The 15,805-nt window shown below is 36.4% G+C and overlaps 6 protein-coding genes across 9 annotated transcripts; 3 read left to right on the forward strand and 3 right to left on the reverse strand.

The window, feature by feature from the left end:
* Positions 1-7: 7 nt before the first annotated feature.
* Positions 8-957, reverse strand: LOC148169598 (palmitoyltransferase ZDHHC20-A-like). Its single transcript, XM_088044119.1, has 2 exons — positions 310-957; positions 8-263 (listed from the first exon to the last, which is right to left on the reverse strand). Exons 1-2 carry the CDS (start codon positions 912-914, stop codon positions 8-10), a joined length of 861 nt encoding a protein of 286 aa, XP_087900245.1. The 5' UTR covers positions 915-957.
* A 961-nt stretch (positions 958-1,918) lies between these two features.
* On the forward strand, positions 1,919-5,580 carry LOC148169599 (fatty acid hydroxylase domain-containing protein 2). Of its 4 annotated transcripts, XM_088044116.1 has the most exons (6): positions 3,362-3,663; positions 3,905-4,106; positions 4,296-4,545; positions 4,595-5,049; positions 5,095-5,287; positions 5,339-5,580. In XM_088044116.1, the coding sequence occupies exons 1-5, from the start codon at positions 3,606-3,608 to the stop codon at positions 5,264-5,266; spliced, it is 1,137 nt and encodes a 378-aa protein (XP_087900242.1). In that variant the 5' UTR covers positions 3,362-3,605; the 3' UTR covers positions 5,267-5,287; positions 5,339-5,580. The 4 variants fall into 4 exon arrangements, with proteins under 4 accessions (XP_087900244.1, XP_087900243.1, XP_087900242.1 ...); XM_088044118.1 differs by lacking the exon at positions 3,362-3,663 and adding an exon at positions 1,919-2,010 and having other exon boundaries at positions 5,095-5,580; XM_088044117.1 differs by lacking the exon at positions 3,362-3,663 and adding an exon at positions 2,104-2,193 and having other exon boundaries at positions 5,095-5,580.
* A 471-nt stretch (positions 5,581-6,051) lies between these two features.
* Taf12 (TATA-box binding protein associated factor 12) lies at positions 6,052-6,905 on the reverse strand. The gene has a single exon (XM_088044120.1). The coding sequence runs from the start codon at positions 6,727-6,729 to the stop codon at positions 6,133-6,135; it is 597 nt and encodes a 198-aa protein (XP_087900246.1). The 5' UTR covers positions 6,730-6,905; the 3' UTR covers positions 6,052-6,132.
* A 231-nt stretch (positions 6,906-7,136) lies between these two features.
* Positions 7,137-8,586, forward strand: LOC148169601 (uncharacterized). Its single transcript, XM_088042842.1, has 2 exons — positions 7,137-7,434; positions 7,484-8,586. Exons 1-2 carry the CDS (start codon positions 7,321-7,323, stop codon positions 8,504-8,506), a joined length of 1,137 nt encoding a protein of 378 aa, XP_087898968.1. The 5' UTR covers positions 7,137-7,320; the 3' UTR covers positions 8,507-8,586.
* On the forward strand, positions 8,529-11,236 carry angel (protein). The gene is made up of 9 exons (XM_088044210.1): positions 8,529-8,532; positions 8,563-8,731; positions 8,825-9,213; positions 9,259-9,473; positions 10,020-10,086; positions 10,135-10,429; positions 10,474-10,652; positions 10,697-10,970; positions 11,019-11,236. Exons 1-9 carry the CDS (start codon positions 8,529-8,531, stop codon positions 11,143-11,145), a joined length of 1,719 nt encoding a protein of 572 aa, XP_087900336.1. The 3' UTR covers positions 11,146-11,236.
* On the reverse strand, positions 11,191-14,261 carry LOC148169603 (calcineurin subunit B type 2). The gene is made up of 5 exons (XM_088042844.1): positions 14,129-14,261; positions 13,923-13,962; positions 13,694-13,870; positions 12,293-12,414; positions 11,191-12,245 (listed from the first exon to the last, which is right to left on the reverse strand). Exons 1-5 carry the CDS (start codon positions 14,129-14,131, stop codon positions 12,075-12,077), a joined length of 513 nt encoding a protein of 170 aa, XP_087898970.1. The 5' UTR covers positions 14,132-14,261; the 3' UTR covers positions 11,191-12,074.
* Between the last annotated feature and the right edge of the window lie 1,544 nt (positions 14,262-15,805).

The raw sequence follows: 15,805 nt of genomic DNA on the forward strand, positions 1-15,805 counted from the left end.
CTTTTATCTATCCTATGAGGGTACCAAGAGGAAACTCGTGCCCATTGGTATTACCACTTTCAACTGGTATTAGCCAACAGCAAATATTCTCTCCAAACACTTGCGTGAAGTTGTTCCACTTCCCCATGTCAAAAGTAGCGTTGTTTTCTCGGAAAGTCGTCTCTTGCAGGGCTTCCAGAGTAGTTTCATTCCGGTGCAGCAGAATTAAATGGTAGACAAATAAAATTAATATTATCAAGCTTGTAAAACCCACCACCAAAAATCTATAACAGCTCAAAATTTCTTTTCTTGACTCCATGGTAAACTCACCCAATGGCTATAAACAGTTTGTTCAAATTATTCTGCACGTCCTTCCAAATTACGACTAAATACTCCGCGACGGTGCCTACGTAAAAAACACACCACATTGTGCTGTACAAGAGCAACAAAAGAAACTGTTTGTAATTAGAAAAACCAATGCAGTTATAAACCCATGGGCAATGATGGTCCATCTTCATGACACATCTATTGCAAGTACTGCAGTGGTGAGTTCTGTCAGGTTTTACCACCATACAGATGTTACAGTAACGCACTCGCCCGTTAAAACAACTAGTGAAAATCTCCAGTTTTCGCAGATCTATGATTTTTCGTAAAATTTGATTAGCTTCCTCTTCGCTAAATGTTTGAAGGCGAGCATGTTCGTTGGGAGTAAGGCGGTATTCGTCGGGAATGGGCTTGTGAGTCTTGCACATGGTTTGGAAGAACGACCAGGAGGACATGAGCAGCAGAAAGTGGAATATCGTGATATAAACAATTTTTTTAATCAAGCTGACGAGGAAGAATATGCAGAAGTGGATTACATACGAGTAATAGCTGTAAGTGACCAAGACGAGGAGGAACAATGGCGGGAAAGAATTTGAAAGGATTTTTAACATGACATCATGGTTTTGGCATTTTAGAGAAAATAACTGTCAGATTGTCAAAAGGGTGGTAAATGGATGGCATCAGCAATATTTAAACCGTTTTTTATTAATAATATAAATCATCTTTCTTCTTTATAACAAATGAGTATTTACAATTTGGCGACCATGCAATCTCGAAAGTCTAGTCTATGCACGATATCCAATAAAATTTCCATTTCTTTTCGAGAATCGACACTTTTTGGACACCCGAGCAATATAACGGGGGTCCCATTCATGAAAATCTTACAGTGTGGATTTGCTTGTGAAAATGTAACACATTTATGTGGATCACTGCTTGAAAATTTAAATGCTGTTGAATAGTCATGTTTCATCATCACCAAGACTTGCCAACTAGGCGAAGGCAGTCGCAGTATATTAACTTCATCTGACAATTCCATTAAATCAAGATTTATTCTAATTTGAACTGGGCGAATAGTCGCATAATTAAATGTGTAGTGAGTCTGAAGTTTTGGTTTAAGAGAGAGCGAGAAAGTTTTCTGGCCATTCACTAATTCACTTCGGCGTTCAAAAGAACACAACTTCTTTTTAGTTTCATGTTTCACTGAAGCGCGCTTTTTTTGGTTGTTTGAAGGAGTTTCTTCGTGGCAGTTGAAAGGGACAATCTGGTTCATTAGGGGGACTCTCAGGACGAGGTTATTTATAGCCACTTCATTCAATTTCACACGCAGAGCGGTGCAAGTCGTTAATTTACACTGATGGGGTAGTTTCAAGAGGGATTTTTCAAGGATTTGCGGTGATTTCTTCCTCCGTCTGGCCATATTTAAGCATCACCGAACGAAACCCTCAAGGTTTCTCAACTGGGGAGTTGTGCCATTACGAAACGACTGAATTCCAATTTTGAAAACAAACTGTTGTTTGTTGTAAAAAAATATGAGGTTACGGACGCGGCGCTGTCATTAGACAGATTAGGCGTTAATCTCATAGGTGGCAGCACAATACGAGCTGTCATGTTGACAAGTGCGCTGCTTTGATTTGGTTTGTTTCTGAACTGCGTATTGATATAATGATTACCAAAACTTGATTTTTGCGTATTTGTTAATTTGCTTTAGTAAGTATAAACAAGAAATTGTAAGTCTGGTGTTGTTGTAGTCGTTAGTTTTGCATGCAACAACAAATGTCATTCCTTGTTTTACTTCAAGAACTGTCAGTGAACAAGGGGCTTTCCATATTTGTTGTCTTGATGTCATTGTTGAACAAAGAATCATCCGCGTTTTGTGAAGGAACAATAAAGGTACCCCTAATGATTTGCAGTTTTTATAATTAACTGCGAATCCAACACGGCCCAGAATCCCTTTGTTAATCACAAAAGCTGCAAATTTTCTTTTATTGCGTGTTATGTTGATGTCGATGTTCTATTACATTGTTAAAATCTAGAAGCTGAAATCATTCAACCCGTGGGCGTTATAAATTGTCATGTATTCAATTTTCAGGAACGGAAGTGGGTGGTTCATTTATACCCCATTCAATACCCCCAATTATATTTTTATTTATACAATCTTTAAACAAGGACAAGATTCATAGGCTGCCAAAACCATATTTTTTGGGGGCACGCACTTTTCGACAAAATATTTTGTTAAAATGACTGGAGACGGCGCAAAATTCCCAATTTGCATTTTCAGTCTGTTTCACCGATCGGACTTGTGATAAAAAACGAACCAAAAAAGTGTAATATTGGTTGCATACATGCTAGGATGAGGTTCGAAGTTTTTTTTTGTCCACATCGAATTTCAAGACATTACCCCAGTGAAGCTGCAGCAAAAGAACAAAGGATCATTTTTAATTATCGCTTAGACACTATAAAATTATCTTATCGACCTTTCCACAGTGTCTTATCAGTTTTTATTATTAATTTCGCAATTACGCGTTAAATAAAGGCATATTAAACTTCGAACGGAAACCGGATGTTTTTTATGCTGGTTTATTTTGTAAACAAATGGAATTTTTTCCAATACGTAGTCAAAAGATAAAGGCAAAAATCAGTACTTGGATATTTCCATTACTCATACTGAGGTTTATCAGTAGCGCAACAATTGGCGCGTTAATAAATAAATTCAACGTATGAAGCCTTAATAAAGTAAAATATCTCAGCTGGGATGCATTTAGAATAATGTCAACATATTAGGAAGGATTTGTTAAAGTGAACTCCCAGAATGAGATTCGACTGTACTTTCCACGAAATTAAAGCGTAATTCGAGCAATCTATTTACTGTTGCACGTAAGCATATTGTCGGTTCTAGTTCACAGGATCATAATTTTCTTCGTGCAAATATAAAGTGTTTGTTTTTTAATTAACATCAACTTACGAAACAAAATGGGCCTTTTTAAAGATAAATTTCCGCGGTGCCGTGTAAGCCTAATTTTCTCATCAACTAGTCACTCCTTTTAATAGGTAACAATTGCGTTTACTGCTTATTATTCACACATGTATACAACAGCAGTAGCAACGGTACAAAATTGCCCACACTCCGCAAAGAGTAACAACAAAAAACCGGTCTCTGACCAGCGAGAGTTAAACTATTATTTCCAATTTTGCACTAGAAATTCTTATCAACGGCGGAATGTATAAATACGTTGTTGTCTACTATCGAAAGTAATTGTGATCGACTGTCTCCCAAGTGTTGTGTTGTGATCCTTTGTGATAAGATGCATTCCAAAAGCACACAAAAGCGAAACAGAAAAAGGAAACAATGGAAAATCAAACGTACGTTCTCATTGTTTTAATTAGTTACAAAATCGATTGGGTGCCCGCAAAAAATTTGCATATTTATATAAGACATTTTTTTATATGAACTGGATTGCACAATAACCTTCGTGGACTTTAAAATAATGCCAACTAATTGTTGTTAACTTATTGATACAATTATCGAAAGTTTGCACAATCATTTATGTTACTGACGCAGATTTGGCGCGATGATTTATTTTTACTTTCTTCTTCATTACAGATAGGAAAATGCTAGGTGACTACGAAGACGAATCTTCATCTTCCTCAAGCGAGCTAACACCGACTCGCAAGAATGGTTCTGCAGGAGCTGTTCAGAACAACGCACATCAAAATGCATCAATCTGGTCATCCTTAAGAAGTGTCTTAATTGTTATCAGCTCGGCGCTTATATGCTTCGCGGCAGCAAGAAATTCGATAACATGGTAACAAGTTATAAACTGCTGAACAGAGTTCAATAATCCGGTTTTCGTTGTATGGCAAGACGTGGCCAGGATGTTGAACATATAATTAGTTTTTTTGTTGAATATTTATGTTGGGAGCCAACGACAGAGTTTAAAATTTCAATTGACGCTTTAATTCACTTTTAATTAATAAATATGGTACTTTTAAAGGCACTGTCAGCGCTTCTGGGGAGCCTCTGGTGATTTCTGGCAAGCCCAATGGGACAAATTTTTGAACACAGTCGGGGAGGACCCGTTTATTTTATGGGTCTACGGCTCGACCCTCCTAAATCTTGGAGTTTACTGGCTCTTTGGTGGAATCTACACCCTTTTGGACGTCACCAACAAACCTGCAGCGATACGTCGCTACAAGGTCCAACCGGGAACCAACGAACCCGTGGATAATAAAAAACTTATGAACGTGAGATTCTCTTCATTACCCTATCGTCACGTTCATGTATCTATTACAGGTCATCTGGAGTGTTCTTTTCAATCAGATTGTAGTGGGGCTTCCATCGACATTGTTCATGTACTGGGCAATGGCGTGGAGAGGCTACCCTGCAGTTCGCGAACTCCCAACTTTCCACTGGGTGTTGTACGAGTTGGCTGTCCACATCTTGGTGGAAGAAGTTGCGTTTTACTACTCACACCGACTTCTGCATAATCGCCACTTGTACAAAATAATCCACAAGCAACATCACGAGTGGACCGCCCCCATTGCCGTAACTGCTATTTATTGCCACCCAATTGAACACTTGTTCTCCAATCTCTTTCCACCCTTCCTGGGGGTGTTTATAATGGGGTCGCATGTAGCTACGGCGTATCTATGGTTCACCCTTGCACTTCTTTCAACATTGAACGCGCATTCAGGGTACCATTTACCGTTCTTCCCATCACCGGAAGCCCACGATTTCCACCATTTGAAGTAAGTTGGGTAGAGGAAATACTTGAGCTTGTTCGTTTTTTACAGATTTAACAATTGCTTTGGCGTGTTGGGAGTTTTGGACCGCCTTCATGGTACAGACACAAACTTCCGATCAACTCGGGCCTACGCTCGTCACATTATGATGCTGAGTTTCATTCCACCAAGAGAAGCTTTCCCTGAACCAAATCCGTGCAAGCACAAGCTCGGAAAACAATAACGAGAATAACTCGGAGTGGAGGTTATTGTCATTGAATAAACGATATTTTAACTCATGCACATAATGTTATAGTGATATTGTTAGCAGTAGTTGCGACACATCCTGAATGTGACCAGGATTGCGGAAAAATATTTAATTGTCAATATTTAAGAGAGTTTTCTTGGAGGAGAGTGGAGAAAACAATGTACACAATTTTTAGGTTTCAGACGTCTATATTCAACATGTTTGTGGGAAGAATGTACCGTGTTATGAAAAATCATTCTAAAATGTATCATAAAAAGTCACCCAAGAAGATTAAATGTTTTGTCTTTCTACTTCCACGTACATTTGTCATCAATTTCGGATATGCAATATTGTAAATATCCACCCACTTAAATGTAATGTTAGGTGTAAGGTTTATAAGTATCTGTTACATATAACCAGTTTTCTATTTTATGAGGAAATAAGCCAAAGCTGTAGAAATTCGGTCTTATTTTGTTCATTCTTCCGGTTTGTTGATCCTAGGCGAAGAAAATGCAACGCTAGAAGTTTACCCGCCAGAATATTTCTAGTTTCAACGATCATATCAGTCGAGCGAGCGAAATTTAAGTTTAAAATGTTGCCAGAAATAGTACACTTTTTAGGTTCCAGCTAGCTACACTTCAAACGGTAAGGGTTTTTGGGAACAATTTAAAAATCTCCGTCTTTAATCATTTTGGCTTATTTTCATCACCGAGTACGAGATGTGATTCAGGGAAGAGATTGGGGCGTTGCGGGGTAAAGAATAGGGTACTTTAATGGCTGTATTTTGCTATTTAAAAATATATTTGTATTATACTATTATTTAAATATAGCAATAAATACATAATTGTTTTTAACTCAAACCCTCAATATTTCTTCAAAGTCTTTCGAATCAACGCCAATCTTTGTTTATGCGCTTCTGTGGTCAAGCTCCTCTTATAAGGTCTCAATTCATCTGTGCCAAATCCAGGAGTCCACATGCTATAATTCCTGTTTAGAAACTGTTGCACATCTTTGACTTCAATAGTGCTCACATGTCGATTCTTCGCAATCAACGCAGCCCCATTCAAACAACGATCAACAAACTCATCTACATAACTCAAGATTATCTCTTCAACTTCATCCTCCAGGTTAAGAGTTGAATCTGTGTCACGCACTAAATCTTGTAGTCTTTGCTTGGTTAGTATTTGAGCTTCTCCAGAGGACCCCGACATGCTTTTAATTGAAGTCGGAACTGTTTGTACACCCACTAAATTAGCCCCAGCCATGGGGATGGTCTCCATAACTAACCCAGTTTTGATTTCATTCGCTTGATCCATTGCGGACGCACCATGGGTCAGAGCTGTTAATGGAATGCCGTTGTTTGCATTAACATTCGTCATAATCGTGTGTGGAATGGGCACCTGGTTTATTACGATGTTTTGGGGCTGGATCAAGTTGTTGGTTAAGTTAGGGACAGACATTTTCAAAGCGTGGGGACGATATACCAAAGACTTCTTTTCATCACTGGTGGAAGATCAACCAAATTCGAGTCACTTCTCACTTTATTTATTAAATTATCAGCAACAAAAACTAAAACAAATTTTTGACACTGACAATTATGACAGTTTGTGTCGTTTTGTGAAGATGGCGCTCAAATCACCTTGAGAACGATGCACACCACTCAATTATCATACCATTGATAACAAGAAAATCAGCACATAGAAAGCAAGAATCGTTTTGTAACTCCTCCATTTTATCACAAAAGAAAAAACAATAAAAATTAAAAGTCTAAAACCTTTACAATTGCACGAGCAACAAAAAATGTCGTTCTTGAAATAAAAAAATTTAGCTGTGTGATTAGGGTTTCTACGTTGCGCCATCTAACGTGATTATATTTACATTGACGAGGTTAGATTTTGACATTGACGTTTGTCATAGAATATTTAAGAACAATTTTTTTGTTTTTTGATGTTTGTTCCACGCTCTTTTCGGTGCTGGCAGAGAGGATACTCAATAATGAGGCTCCTTTGAATCCAGCGGTAAATTTAAATGAAGTGATTTTTTGACTTACAATGTCTGAAACGGCGTTATATCAGTGCCGCTTATGTTTAAAAGACTCCCAGTTTTGCTACTCTCTGTTTGACGAAGATGTAACAGAAATCATTGAAAGTTTTACATCTATAAAGGTTGTAACATTTCAATCTCCCTGACTATACTAATGCCTGTCCTTTTTAGATTGAGGAAGATGACAAATTACCTTCTATTTGTTGCTCCCAGTGTCTAGAAGAAGTTTATGTAGTGTATAGAATTAGATGTAGGATCATAGAATCAGACAAAGTTCTGCGTGAGCGTTTGGCCAAGAATGAAATGGGTGAATCTGAACAAACCTCTGTCAAAAATGAAAGTGAAGAAAAAGGAGTTGATGTCTTTGAAACAACACCAGAAGTTGTTATAATAAAAAATGAGGATACATCAAACTTTCCAGCTGAAGATTCTGTCCCTGAAGAGATAGAAATAACAATAAATCCCGAGATAAATGAAGTTTTCAAAAAACAAATTGAACTGAAAAGAAAATCAATGCCAAAATCTAAGTCAGAAGATACTTATGAATGCACTGAATGCAATTTACAGTTCACCTTCCAGAAATATTATCTTCAACATATGAAAAAGCACAACATTGTAAGTGTGTGTAAGATTTGTGGTAGACAAGTGTTGACTTGCAACTACAGAAGACACTTAGAAGTGCACAAATCTTCACCAAAAGTCTGTGAATTATGCGGTGCTGTGGCCAAAAACGCCGAAAGTTTGAGAGGGCACATGTTTTACATGCACAAAAGTTCAGCTGAGCAATACAAGTGTAAACAATGTGGGAAGTTCTACAGGTACAAGTACAAGTTCCAGTTGCATATGAGGAAGGCGCATGGGGGCGACAAAACTCACATCTGTGAAGTTTGCGGAAAGGCTTTTTACACCGCACGCGACGTTAATAGACACATTCAAATGACCCACATGAAACTCAGACCTTATATTTGTCAGTACTGCAATAAGGGATTCAGTAGTTCCTATGCTAGGAGGACCCACGTGAGGCAACACACAAACGAGAAACCTTTCAAATGCGAAATTTGTGCCGAAGGATTCAGACAGCGAGTTTCTCTAAAAACCCACCTAAAATCCAAGCATGGGATTGTGCAAATTCCTGAACAAAATGTGTACAGAGAAGACCCTTCACAAACTGAAGAGGCGCTGAAACTTAATTAATTTTTGATCTTTTTTTTTATTAATGTGTAGATTCTATCAACTCTAGTAGATAATAGTGTTTAATAAAAAATCTGGCCGAATTTCGTTTAAATTAATCAAATATCCCGCTTTTTCAACATCTGTCAAATATCATTTGTCAGCTGTCATTGTGCTGTCACTATTTTTATCAAGGTTAACCCAAAATTTATTTCTTTTTTCACAACAAAAGGGCTTATTCTTTCATCTGTAAGTTTAAAATTCCTCCGTAAATCTGATGTTATCAGGGATTTTTAACAAATCAATTCAATGCGATACAACTTTGATTAATGATTTTTCAAGATTTGCCCCCGTAATTAATAAGTTAAATGGCCCTACAAATAAACAAGAAGCAAACGTAGGAATGTCAGACAAGAAGCGTAGTAAACATGATTACCCTGACTCCAAATCAAGTGATAATTTTGGGGGTAACTTTCGCCCTGTCCCTAGTCATATATCAACAGGGATACCCCACCAATGGAGACGAGCAGAGGAAAGTATTTTTGTCGCGAATACAAGTGTCGCCCAGCATACCAACTTTCCAGTTGGTGTGCCATATTGGCAAGCTGTGTACAATTATGCTTATTCACAAGGAAATTTCTCACAAACAGTATTTCCACCTCATCTAAATCAACAATACTTTCACAGACCAAACCAGGAAAATCAAAGGCAGGCGTTTAGTGGCCACAAAGGTATAATATTCATTGTATTAATAACTTTACAAACGTACATTTTAGATACAGACAATGTTGAAAAACTGAGGTTTTGGGAGCAGATGCCAGAGCGCCCAAGAAAATCAGGTTTCAATTTCACACTCATGTCTTACAACGTCCTTGCTCAGGATTTGGTTCAGCAGCATCCTTACTTGTACTCATTGCACAAGAAAGAGTTTCTGAACTGGGATGTTAGGTGGAACAATCTGCTTGCTGAAATTCAGCAGTTCAAACCTGAGGTGAGCTTATATTTCATGTTCTGCGTTTTTGGGGGCAATAAAAGTAAAATCCCATAAAAAAATCTATAGAACAAGACGATTCATTTATGTAAATAGCCATTTTTGGTACAAGTAAATAAAATACAGTTTTTGCGGACTAATCGTAGCAGATGAGTCTACAAACACTTTTTAAGTACGTGTTACAAACAACATTTTTTCGTTAATGCTCTCAAAAACACTCAAACCTGAATAATTTCTGAAAAAATACGCTTCGGATTTTAATTACCACCAGATTGTTTAAAATAAAGAGAAAAAAATTGACGTTTTTTTTGCATAAAATACAGAATCCTGAAAAAATACCGAGAACGCGAAAAAAATTGTGTTAGATTTATACTTACAAAAACCTAATAACAGTATAGTTTTGTTTAATTGTTCAAGAAGCACTATGCTTCAATAGTTGTCATGGCAACTTTAGGGATTGAGTCCAAAAAACAGTCATTTTAGAGATTTAAATAAGTCCATAAAATAGTTACTTTTGGGAGCGTATACTAAAAATTATATTTGCAGATTCTCTGCCTCCAAGAGGTCCAAGGTTCCCACCTCAAAACCCACTTTTCAGCACTGGAAACTTTGGGTAAGTATTTTACTCGATCTTAAACCACATCATAATTTTGTCCATTAGGCTACCGCTATTTGTACAAGCAACGAACCGGAATTCGCACCGATGGATGCGCTATTTTCTACAAACACCCTGTATTGAATCTGATGGAATACACGACTGTGGAATATAAGCAACCTGGAGTGTGTCTTTTGGACCGCGACAACGTGGCGATCATCGCAAAATTTTCTCCCAAAAAGAAGGAAAAGGAATTTGTTGTTGCCACCACGCATTTATTGTACAATCCTAGAAGACAAGATGTGAGACTCGCACAAATTCAGTTATTACTTACCGAAGTTGATCGTCTTGCCTTCAAAAGGTCAGTTATTTGAGGAAAAAAATTAATCTATTTTTGGTTCACAGGGAGGAGTATTTACCTGTGATTTTAACAGGTGATTTGAATTCGTCTCCAAACTCTGCAGTGTACCGTTTGATTACAAAAGGAAAGCTGAAATATGAGAATTTACAGACAAGGTCGCTAAAATCCCACGATGACCCTAGAACAGGGAAAATTTTCCTTCCTCCATCTTTAAGGATAACAGGTAAATGATCTTTATTCATTTCCCCATGTTGATTGTCGTTACAGATCAGTGCCAACACGCCGACATATTGCAAAAACGAGAATCGAACAAGACTCTTTCAAGATCTGAGGAATTAGAACTGATCAAACTTACCAACAGCGAGCGACAACAGACGGAAACCAAAAGGCGGAACCATGATAATGAAAAAAGTTTGTTCTCCACGGGCACTTTGACTCACAATCTTTCCCTGAAATCGGTTTATGATGATGGGAAGAAGGGTGATATGGAAGGAACAACATTCCAGGACGAATGGGTTTGCGTGGATTACATTTTTTTCAGGTAAGGACGTGGGCTCATAGTACTTTTTCCAAAATGTTGCTTTTTTAGCCAACGGAATTTACGTCTTATGGAACGCTACCGACTGCCAACTGACAAGGAGTTGGGTGATGTAAAAATCCCTAACGCACGTCTGGGTTCTGATCATCTATCTCTTCTCGCCAAGTTCCATTTATAAGTTTAAGACTATTCTATAAGGTTCAGTTTTGTTACAAAGTACCCGTTAGAGAGGTGAAATTATTTTATTGAACATAAATCTTTAAACAGAATACTTATTTTATTTTACAACACAATCAAGGTAACGTATTATACAGGGAGAGTCGAATAAGTAACTTTCCAACTAGACACTACTACTGATATCTATGTGTCAGTGTCAGAAGACTCCACTAGTGATACCAGAAATTCGGTGTTTGTTCCCTGGCGCACAAATAGAGAACTATCAGCGAATTTCGCCTCCTTCAAAATCAAAAACCCGTAAAAAATATAAGCTGAATCGGGAGAGACAGCAAGTAGACTATTATTTTGGTGGTCCCAATCAATTCAGATTAAATTCGGTCTAGGTAATTGATTTCGTTTATTCGTGGAGTAAATGAGATGTGTGCCATGTCCGATATTAAGGCCCGTTGTGCACTAGAACGGGTCTTAGCAGAGGTCGTGGCTGCTATCTAATAGTGATTTGCGACATTATTAATAAGTACATCCGAAAGCGCTTACACAGTTTGGTTAGAATATTGAATATTAAAAATTAAGGGCATTGCCCATCAGAGTAAAGCTATACACACAACACCTAGATAAAGTATAAAGGACAACCATATTAATATACATATATTTTTTTTTTTGATTTATAAAATATTTTAACAGGAAACAACAAGCACGTTACATGCAAATAGAATCATAACGTTAGCTCGAAATTTTATTATACAGTGTTAGAAAACATCCATTTTATATGTATAATATTTATAAATATTTAAACAAACTTAAATAAATTCTAGACTAAATTAACCCAAAAAACAACGGTGATTGAAGCCTGTGATGTATACAAGGGCTAACGCATTTGCGCACTAATGAAGATGATCAGGTCTTGCTTTAGACAATTACATTTTTGGTCTAAACATCAACCACCATCTTTTTGTGAATATCAGTGTTACCCACCACGTTGCAAAACTCCTCAAAGGATATTTTACCATCCTCGTCTTTGTCCGCGAATAGAATTGTTTTATCTACGATTTGTTGCAACTGGGTGTCTTTAAGATTATTACCCACCATCATTTTTAGTACCTATAATATAAACTTGGAAATCAGAGGATACAAAAACCGCTACTTACTTGAAATAGTTCTCCGTTAGAGATAAATCCATCATTATCCATATCGTAAATTCTAAACGCGAACCTTAGTTTAGAGAGTTTGTCTCCCTTTACGCTAAATTGTGATACGCCTTGGATAAATTCTGCAATAAAATACACAGCTGTGTTACAATTCTTTACGAGAATAACAATTTAAAAGCGCGAAAAAAGTCGAAAGAAACACCACTGACTTGAAATTAACTCGGTGAAACACAACACCATTTTTACTTTATTAGAAAATCCACTTCACACAGCTTACAAATTTATTATGGAAAGAAACGATGTGCACTCCAATCCTACTACTACATAACTGACTAATTGAATTGATACTGATGCCACACTTATGCAATCAATTACTTCTTTTTGCTCGCTAAAAACTTTAAACTGATAAAAAAAAGAATCGTAATGAGCGGAAATGACATTGAATTCTCCATTTACAGACTGCAGTGGCGGATATTTCCGGTGGAGATTGGGTTGCGTATTATGGGCCTGTATTAAAAAAAACTTTCGAATGCTTTGAAAAAAAACTGAATTGTTTGACATGATGTCCTAGCTTGATTCTACCACTTATTACTGAGGGCACCAAGTTATACTGACATTGAAGATCGAGTCGCAATTGTAATGCAAATACAAACGTTTCCCCATTCATTCTAGAAAGTCAAATCGAAACTCTGCATATTAATATTCATTTGAACGATTACAGATTACAGTGAGGGCCAAAAAAAAGTAGGACAACTTTTTGCAGAAATTTTTGTTGCGTAAATTGGGATATTTATGATGATTATTTATTATTGTAAGCTCAACAATAACATTAATACAACAAAAGAGAAAGACAGTTCTTGTTTCTAGAAGCTGAAGTTACGTGTCTTCAGAGGCCCAGAGTCACAGTGGCGTAGTTTGGCTATTTATTTTCATTTTATTTTGAATGCATCGGCAGCTTTATTACGTTGTATTAATAATTGCCTACTTAGTTGAATAGATTAGTTTGGGTAACCCGTTTTATAATGACAAAAAAACACTTGTTCCATCACTGTAATAGCCATTGGTGTATCAAATAAGCAGAATTACAATTTTTTGAATTGATTGAGATTGCATATTGATAGTTTTGTAAATATTGATCTTGATGTTTATTTGTTGTAATTTAATCAGCTGATGCTGACAGTCAAACTATGAAGAACGTAACCTTTAGCTACACAACAGCGATTTGCAAGCAGTGTTAGAGAAATTTTGAGTTGACAAAAGTAGAATTTATGAGCGCCAAAGCATAAATTGTTTTATTTTTAGTCCATTATTTGAACGGCTTATAAACAGTCCCTTGTCTAAATTTAGAGTCAGCCTCCAAACTCTCTTATTATGAAAAATCAATTCAAGCCTGTTGATTACCTTTAAAATCCACCTCCCCATTTCCATCTGCATCAAAGATGTCTATGACGCGCTGCACCAGAGGATTCTGTTGGAGTTCCGGCAACGACATGAATTCATCAATGCTGAGGGCTCCTGAATTGTCGAGATCTAACTTCCGAAATCTCTTTCCGAGGCGTCGTATCTCATCAGCATCAACTAAAAAAGAGAGGTTTACCATGGGGGCTGTCTTAACTACCATAAAACTCACAATTTGAGCAAAGCTCCATGGGCAGCGAACTCTCATTACCCTAAAACGCAAATCCAACAATTAGTACCATGGAAATAATATTTTTTCATAGGTGGAAATGGGCTTGCCCCTGTAAGTAGGCTAGCAAATAACACGAGCTCCTGAGAGGGTCAGGGGGTGCACTTGGGGCTCAGGGAGCAAAGGTATTTTACGGGGGAGGTACATACCATGGTTGGCTAGTTGTAAACACTTTAATGGTGAAAATATCTGCAATTCTTCCAAGTGTTTGTTAAACCAATGACCAAATATTACTGGAGCAGCGCAGGTGGCGCTGTCATCAACAAAATTGAAAAACAATCGAACGACAGAAAATTGAAAATTCGCGCCAAGATACGATTAGTTTCAATGTGATAATAATTGTTTATAATCAATGATAATCAATTTGTGATAAAGCAGTTAGATTTAGAGTGTCTTTGTTTTTGTCTTTCTCTAAATAGAGAAGAGTAATGTTATATCTATGTACTTCAAAAGTATAAAAAATGGGATTAAGAGTATTGATTTATTTAAATATCCTCTAATACGGAAAAACTGCCTGTAATATTCGTTGTGCGAACATGCAAACTCACATTTTTATTTAATAATAATTGTAACAAAAAAAAATGTCCTAGAACTTTAAGCCACGGTAAAAATAGGCGAAGGTAAAAATTAATAATTGCATATAAATATTTTTATAATTAATGGCAATAATTACACATTAGATGGGTTCATTTAACACCTTCAAGGTTCTTACTTGCCTTGTGTTATGTTATCTTATCATTAAGAGCAATTTTTACCGGAAATCATCTTTGCTTACTTACCTTAAAAATTTCACATTAATTGTTTTATCCAAAACTCTTTCATTGTTATTGTTTGTGAGTGTTAAAATTTGGCGTTTTATACCTGCACAGACTAAAATATAAAAATCTAAATATTTTTATTGTAATATGTACAATTATTATGAATAAATTATAAAACCAAACAAAAAGTCTTATAATTTCTTTTCCAGGAAGAAAAGAAAAGATCTTCATTAAGCCAAATACACCAAATAATAAAAAAGTGTAAAAATGTTCGAAAAATAAAAACATGAGAGTTTCCATGCAGTCTTTTTTCTCCACAAGAACAGAAATTTTTCTTTAATGTAAAAACAAAAAAAATGAACTCGAAGCTTTTCCGATAAGATCTAAATAAATAATACTTTAGAAAGCAAGCATCTTCTTGAGAACAAAATTTTCTCTTATCTGAAACAGAGAATTTTAATACAAAAAAAATTATGAGACTGTTCTGTTCCTGTGTGGTTGTTTAGATAGGTCAGTTAAAAATGTACAGACAATACCAACTTAACCGGTTGTTATAAGCTTAACAAACTCACCAGAAGGATTTTAATTACAAAACTAAAGTTACATTTCCCTGAAAACTGGTTTCGTGTTAATGACATTGTCTGCTGAAATAAACTGAGACATAAAGAAAAATTCATTAAGTTTTTGCTGATGCATTTTTTATTTACATCACATTTAAAGTCTTTATTTTATTTTATCTCAAACACAGCCAAAAGATGAGGAAATTTCTACATGGCGTGGCAAATAGAACGATTTCCTCGGCAACGACGCAAGTTATTTTCGTATTAATTCACTATTAATAAAGTCAGTTCATTTACAAAACTGCAATTCAAACTGCAAAATAAAAGCACTCGTTCGTTCCAATTCACAGTTTTATTCAAATAGAAATAATTGCCACTTGGGCCTTAACTCCTCACCAATACAACTGTGGTTTTCCGGAGCAAAAATTAAGTGTGCACACGACTCAAGTGCATAATTTGCATAACAAATAAAGGGACTAAAAGTTCGGGATAGGTAAACTGCAATTCC

This window comes from Gnatocerus cornutus, chromosome 8, assembly GCF_029298725.1.
Source record: "Gnatocerus cornutus isolate USDA-ARS CGAHR chromosome 8, icGnaCorn1.1, whole genome shotgun sequence".
In the NCBI taxonomy this organism is placed as follows: Eukaryota; Metazoa; Arthropoda; class Insecta; order Coleoptera; family Tenebrionidae; genus Gnatocerus; species Gnatocerus cornutus.

Bases quoted from the DNA above. Each gene is read 5' to 3' on its own strand.
- LOC148169603 (XM_088042844.1), bottom strand. The intron at 12,415-13,693 runs GTAATCAACAGG...ATTTTATTGCAG, and splicing joins TGGGGAGGTGGATTTTAAAG to AATTTATCCAAGGCGTATCA. The intron at 12,246-12,292 runs GTAAGTAGCGGT...TTTATATTATAG, and splicing joins CTAACGGAGAACTATTTCAA to GTACTAAAAATGATGGTGGG.
- LOC148169598 (XM_088044119.1), bottom strand. From the start codon at position 914: ATGTTAAAAATCCTTTCAAATTCTTTCCCGCCATTGTTCCTCCTCGTC. The intron at 264-309 runs GTGAGTTTACCA...GAGCTGTTATAG, and splicing joins AAACTGTTTATAGCCATTGG to ATTTTTGGTGGTGGGTTTTA.
- Taf12 (XM_088044120.1), bottom strand. From the start codon at position 6,729: ATGTCTGTCCCTAACTTAACCAACAACTTGATCCAGCCCCAAAACATC.
- LOC148169601 (XM_088042842.1), top strand. From the start codon at position 7,321: ATGTCTGAAACGGCGTTATATCAGTGCCGCTTATGTTTAAAAGACTCC. The intron at 7,435-7,483 runs GTTGTAACATTT...TGTCCTTTTTAG, and splicing joins AAAGTTTTACATCTATAAAG to ATTGAGGAAGATGACAAATT.
- angel (XM_088044210.1), top strand. The intron at 10,087-10,134 runs GTAAGTATTTTA...TTTGTCCATTAG, and splicing joins TTCAGCACTGGAAACTTTGG to GCTACCGCTATTTGTACAAG. The intron at 10,430-10,473 runs GTCAGTTATTTG...TTTGGTTCACAG, and splicing joins GATCGTCTTGCCTTCAAAAG to GGAGGAGTATTTACCTGTGA.
- LOC148169599 (XM_088044115.1), top strand. From the start codon at position 3,606: ATGCATTCCAAAAGCACACAAAAGCGAAACAGAAAAAGGAAACAATGG. The intron at 4,107-4,295 runs GTAACAAGTTAT...GTACTTTTAAAG, and splicing joins GCAAGAAATTCGATAACATG to GCACTGTCAGCGCTTCTGGG. The intron at 5,050-5,094 runs GTAAGTTGGGTA...CGTTTTTTACAG, and splicing joins CACGATTTCCACCATTTGAA to ATTTAACAATTGCTTTGGCG.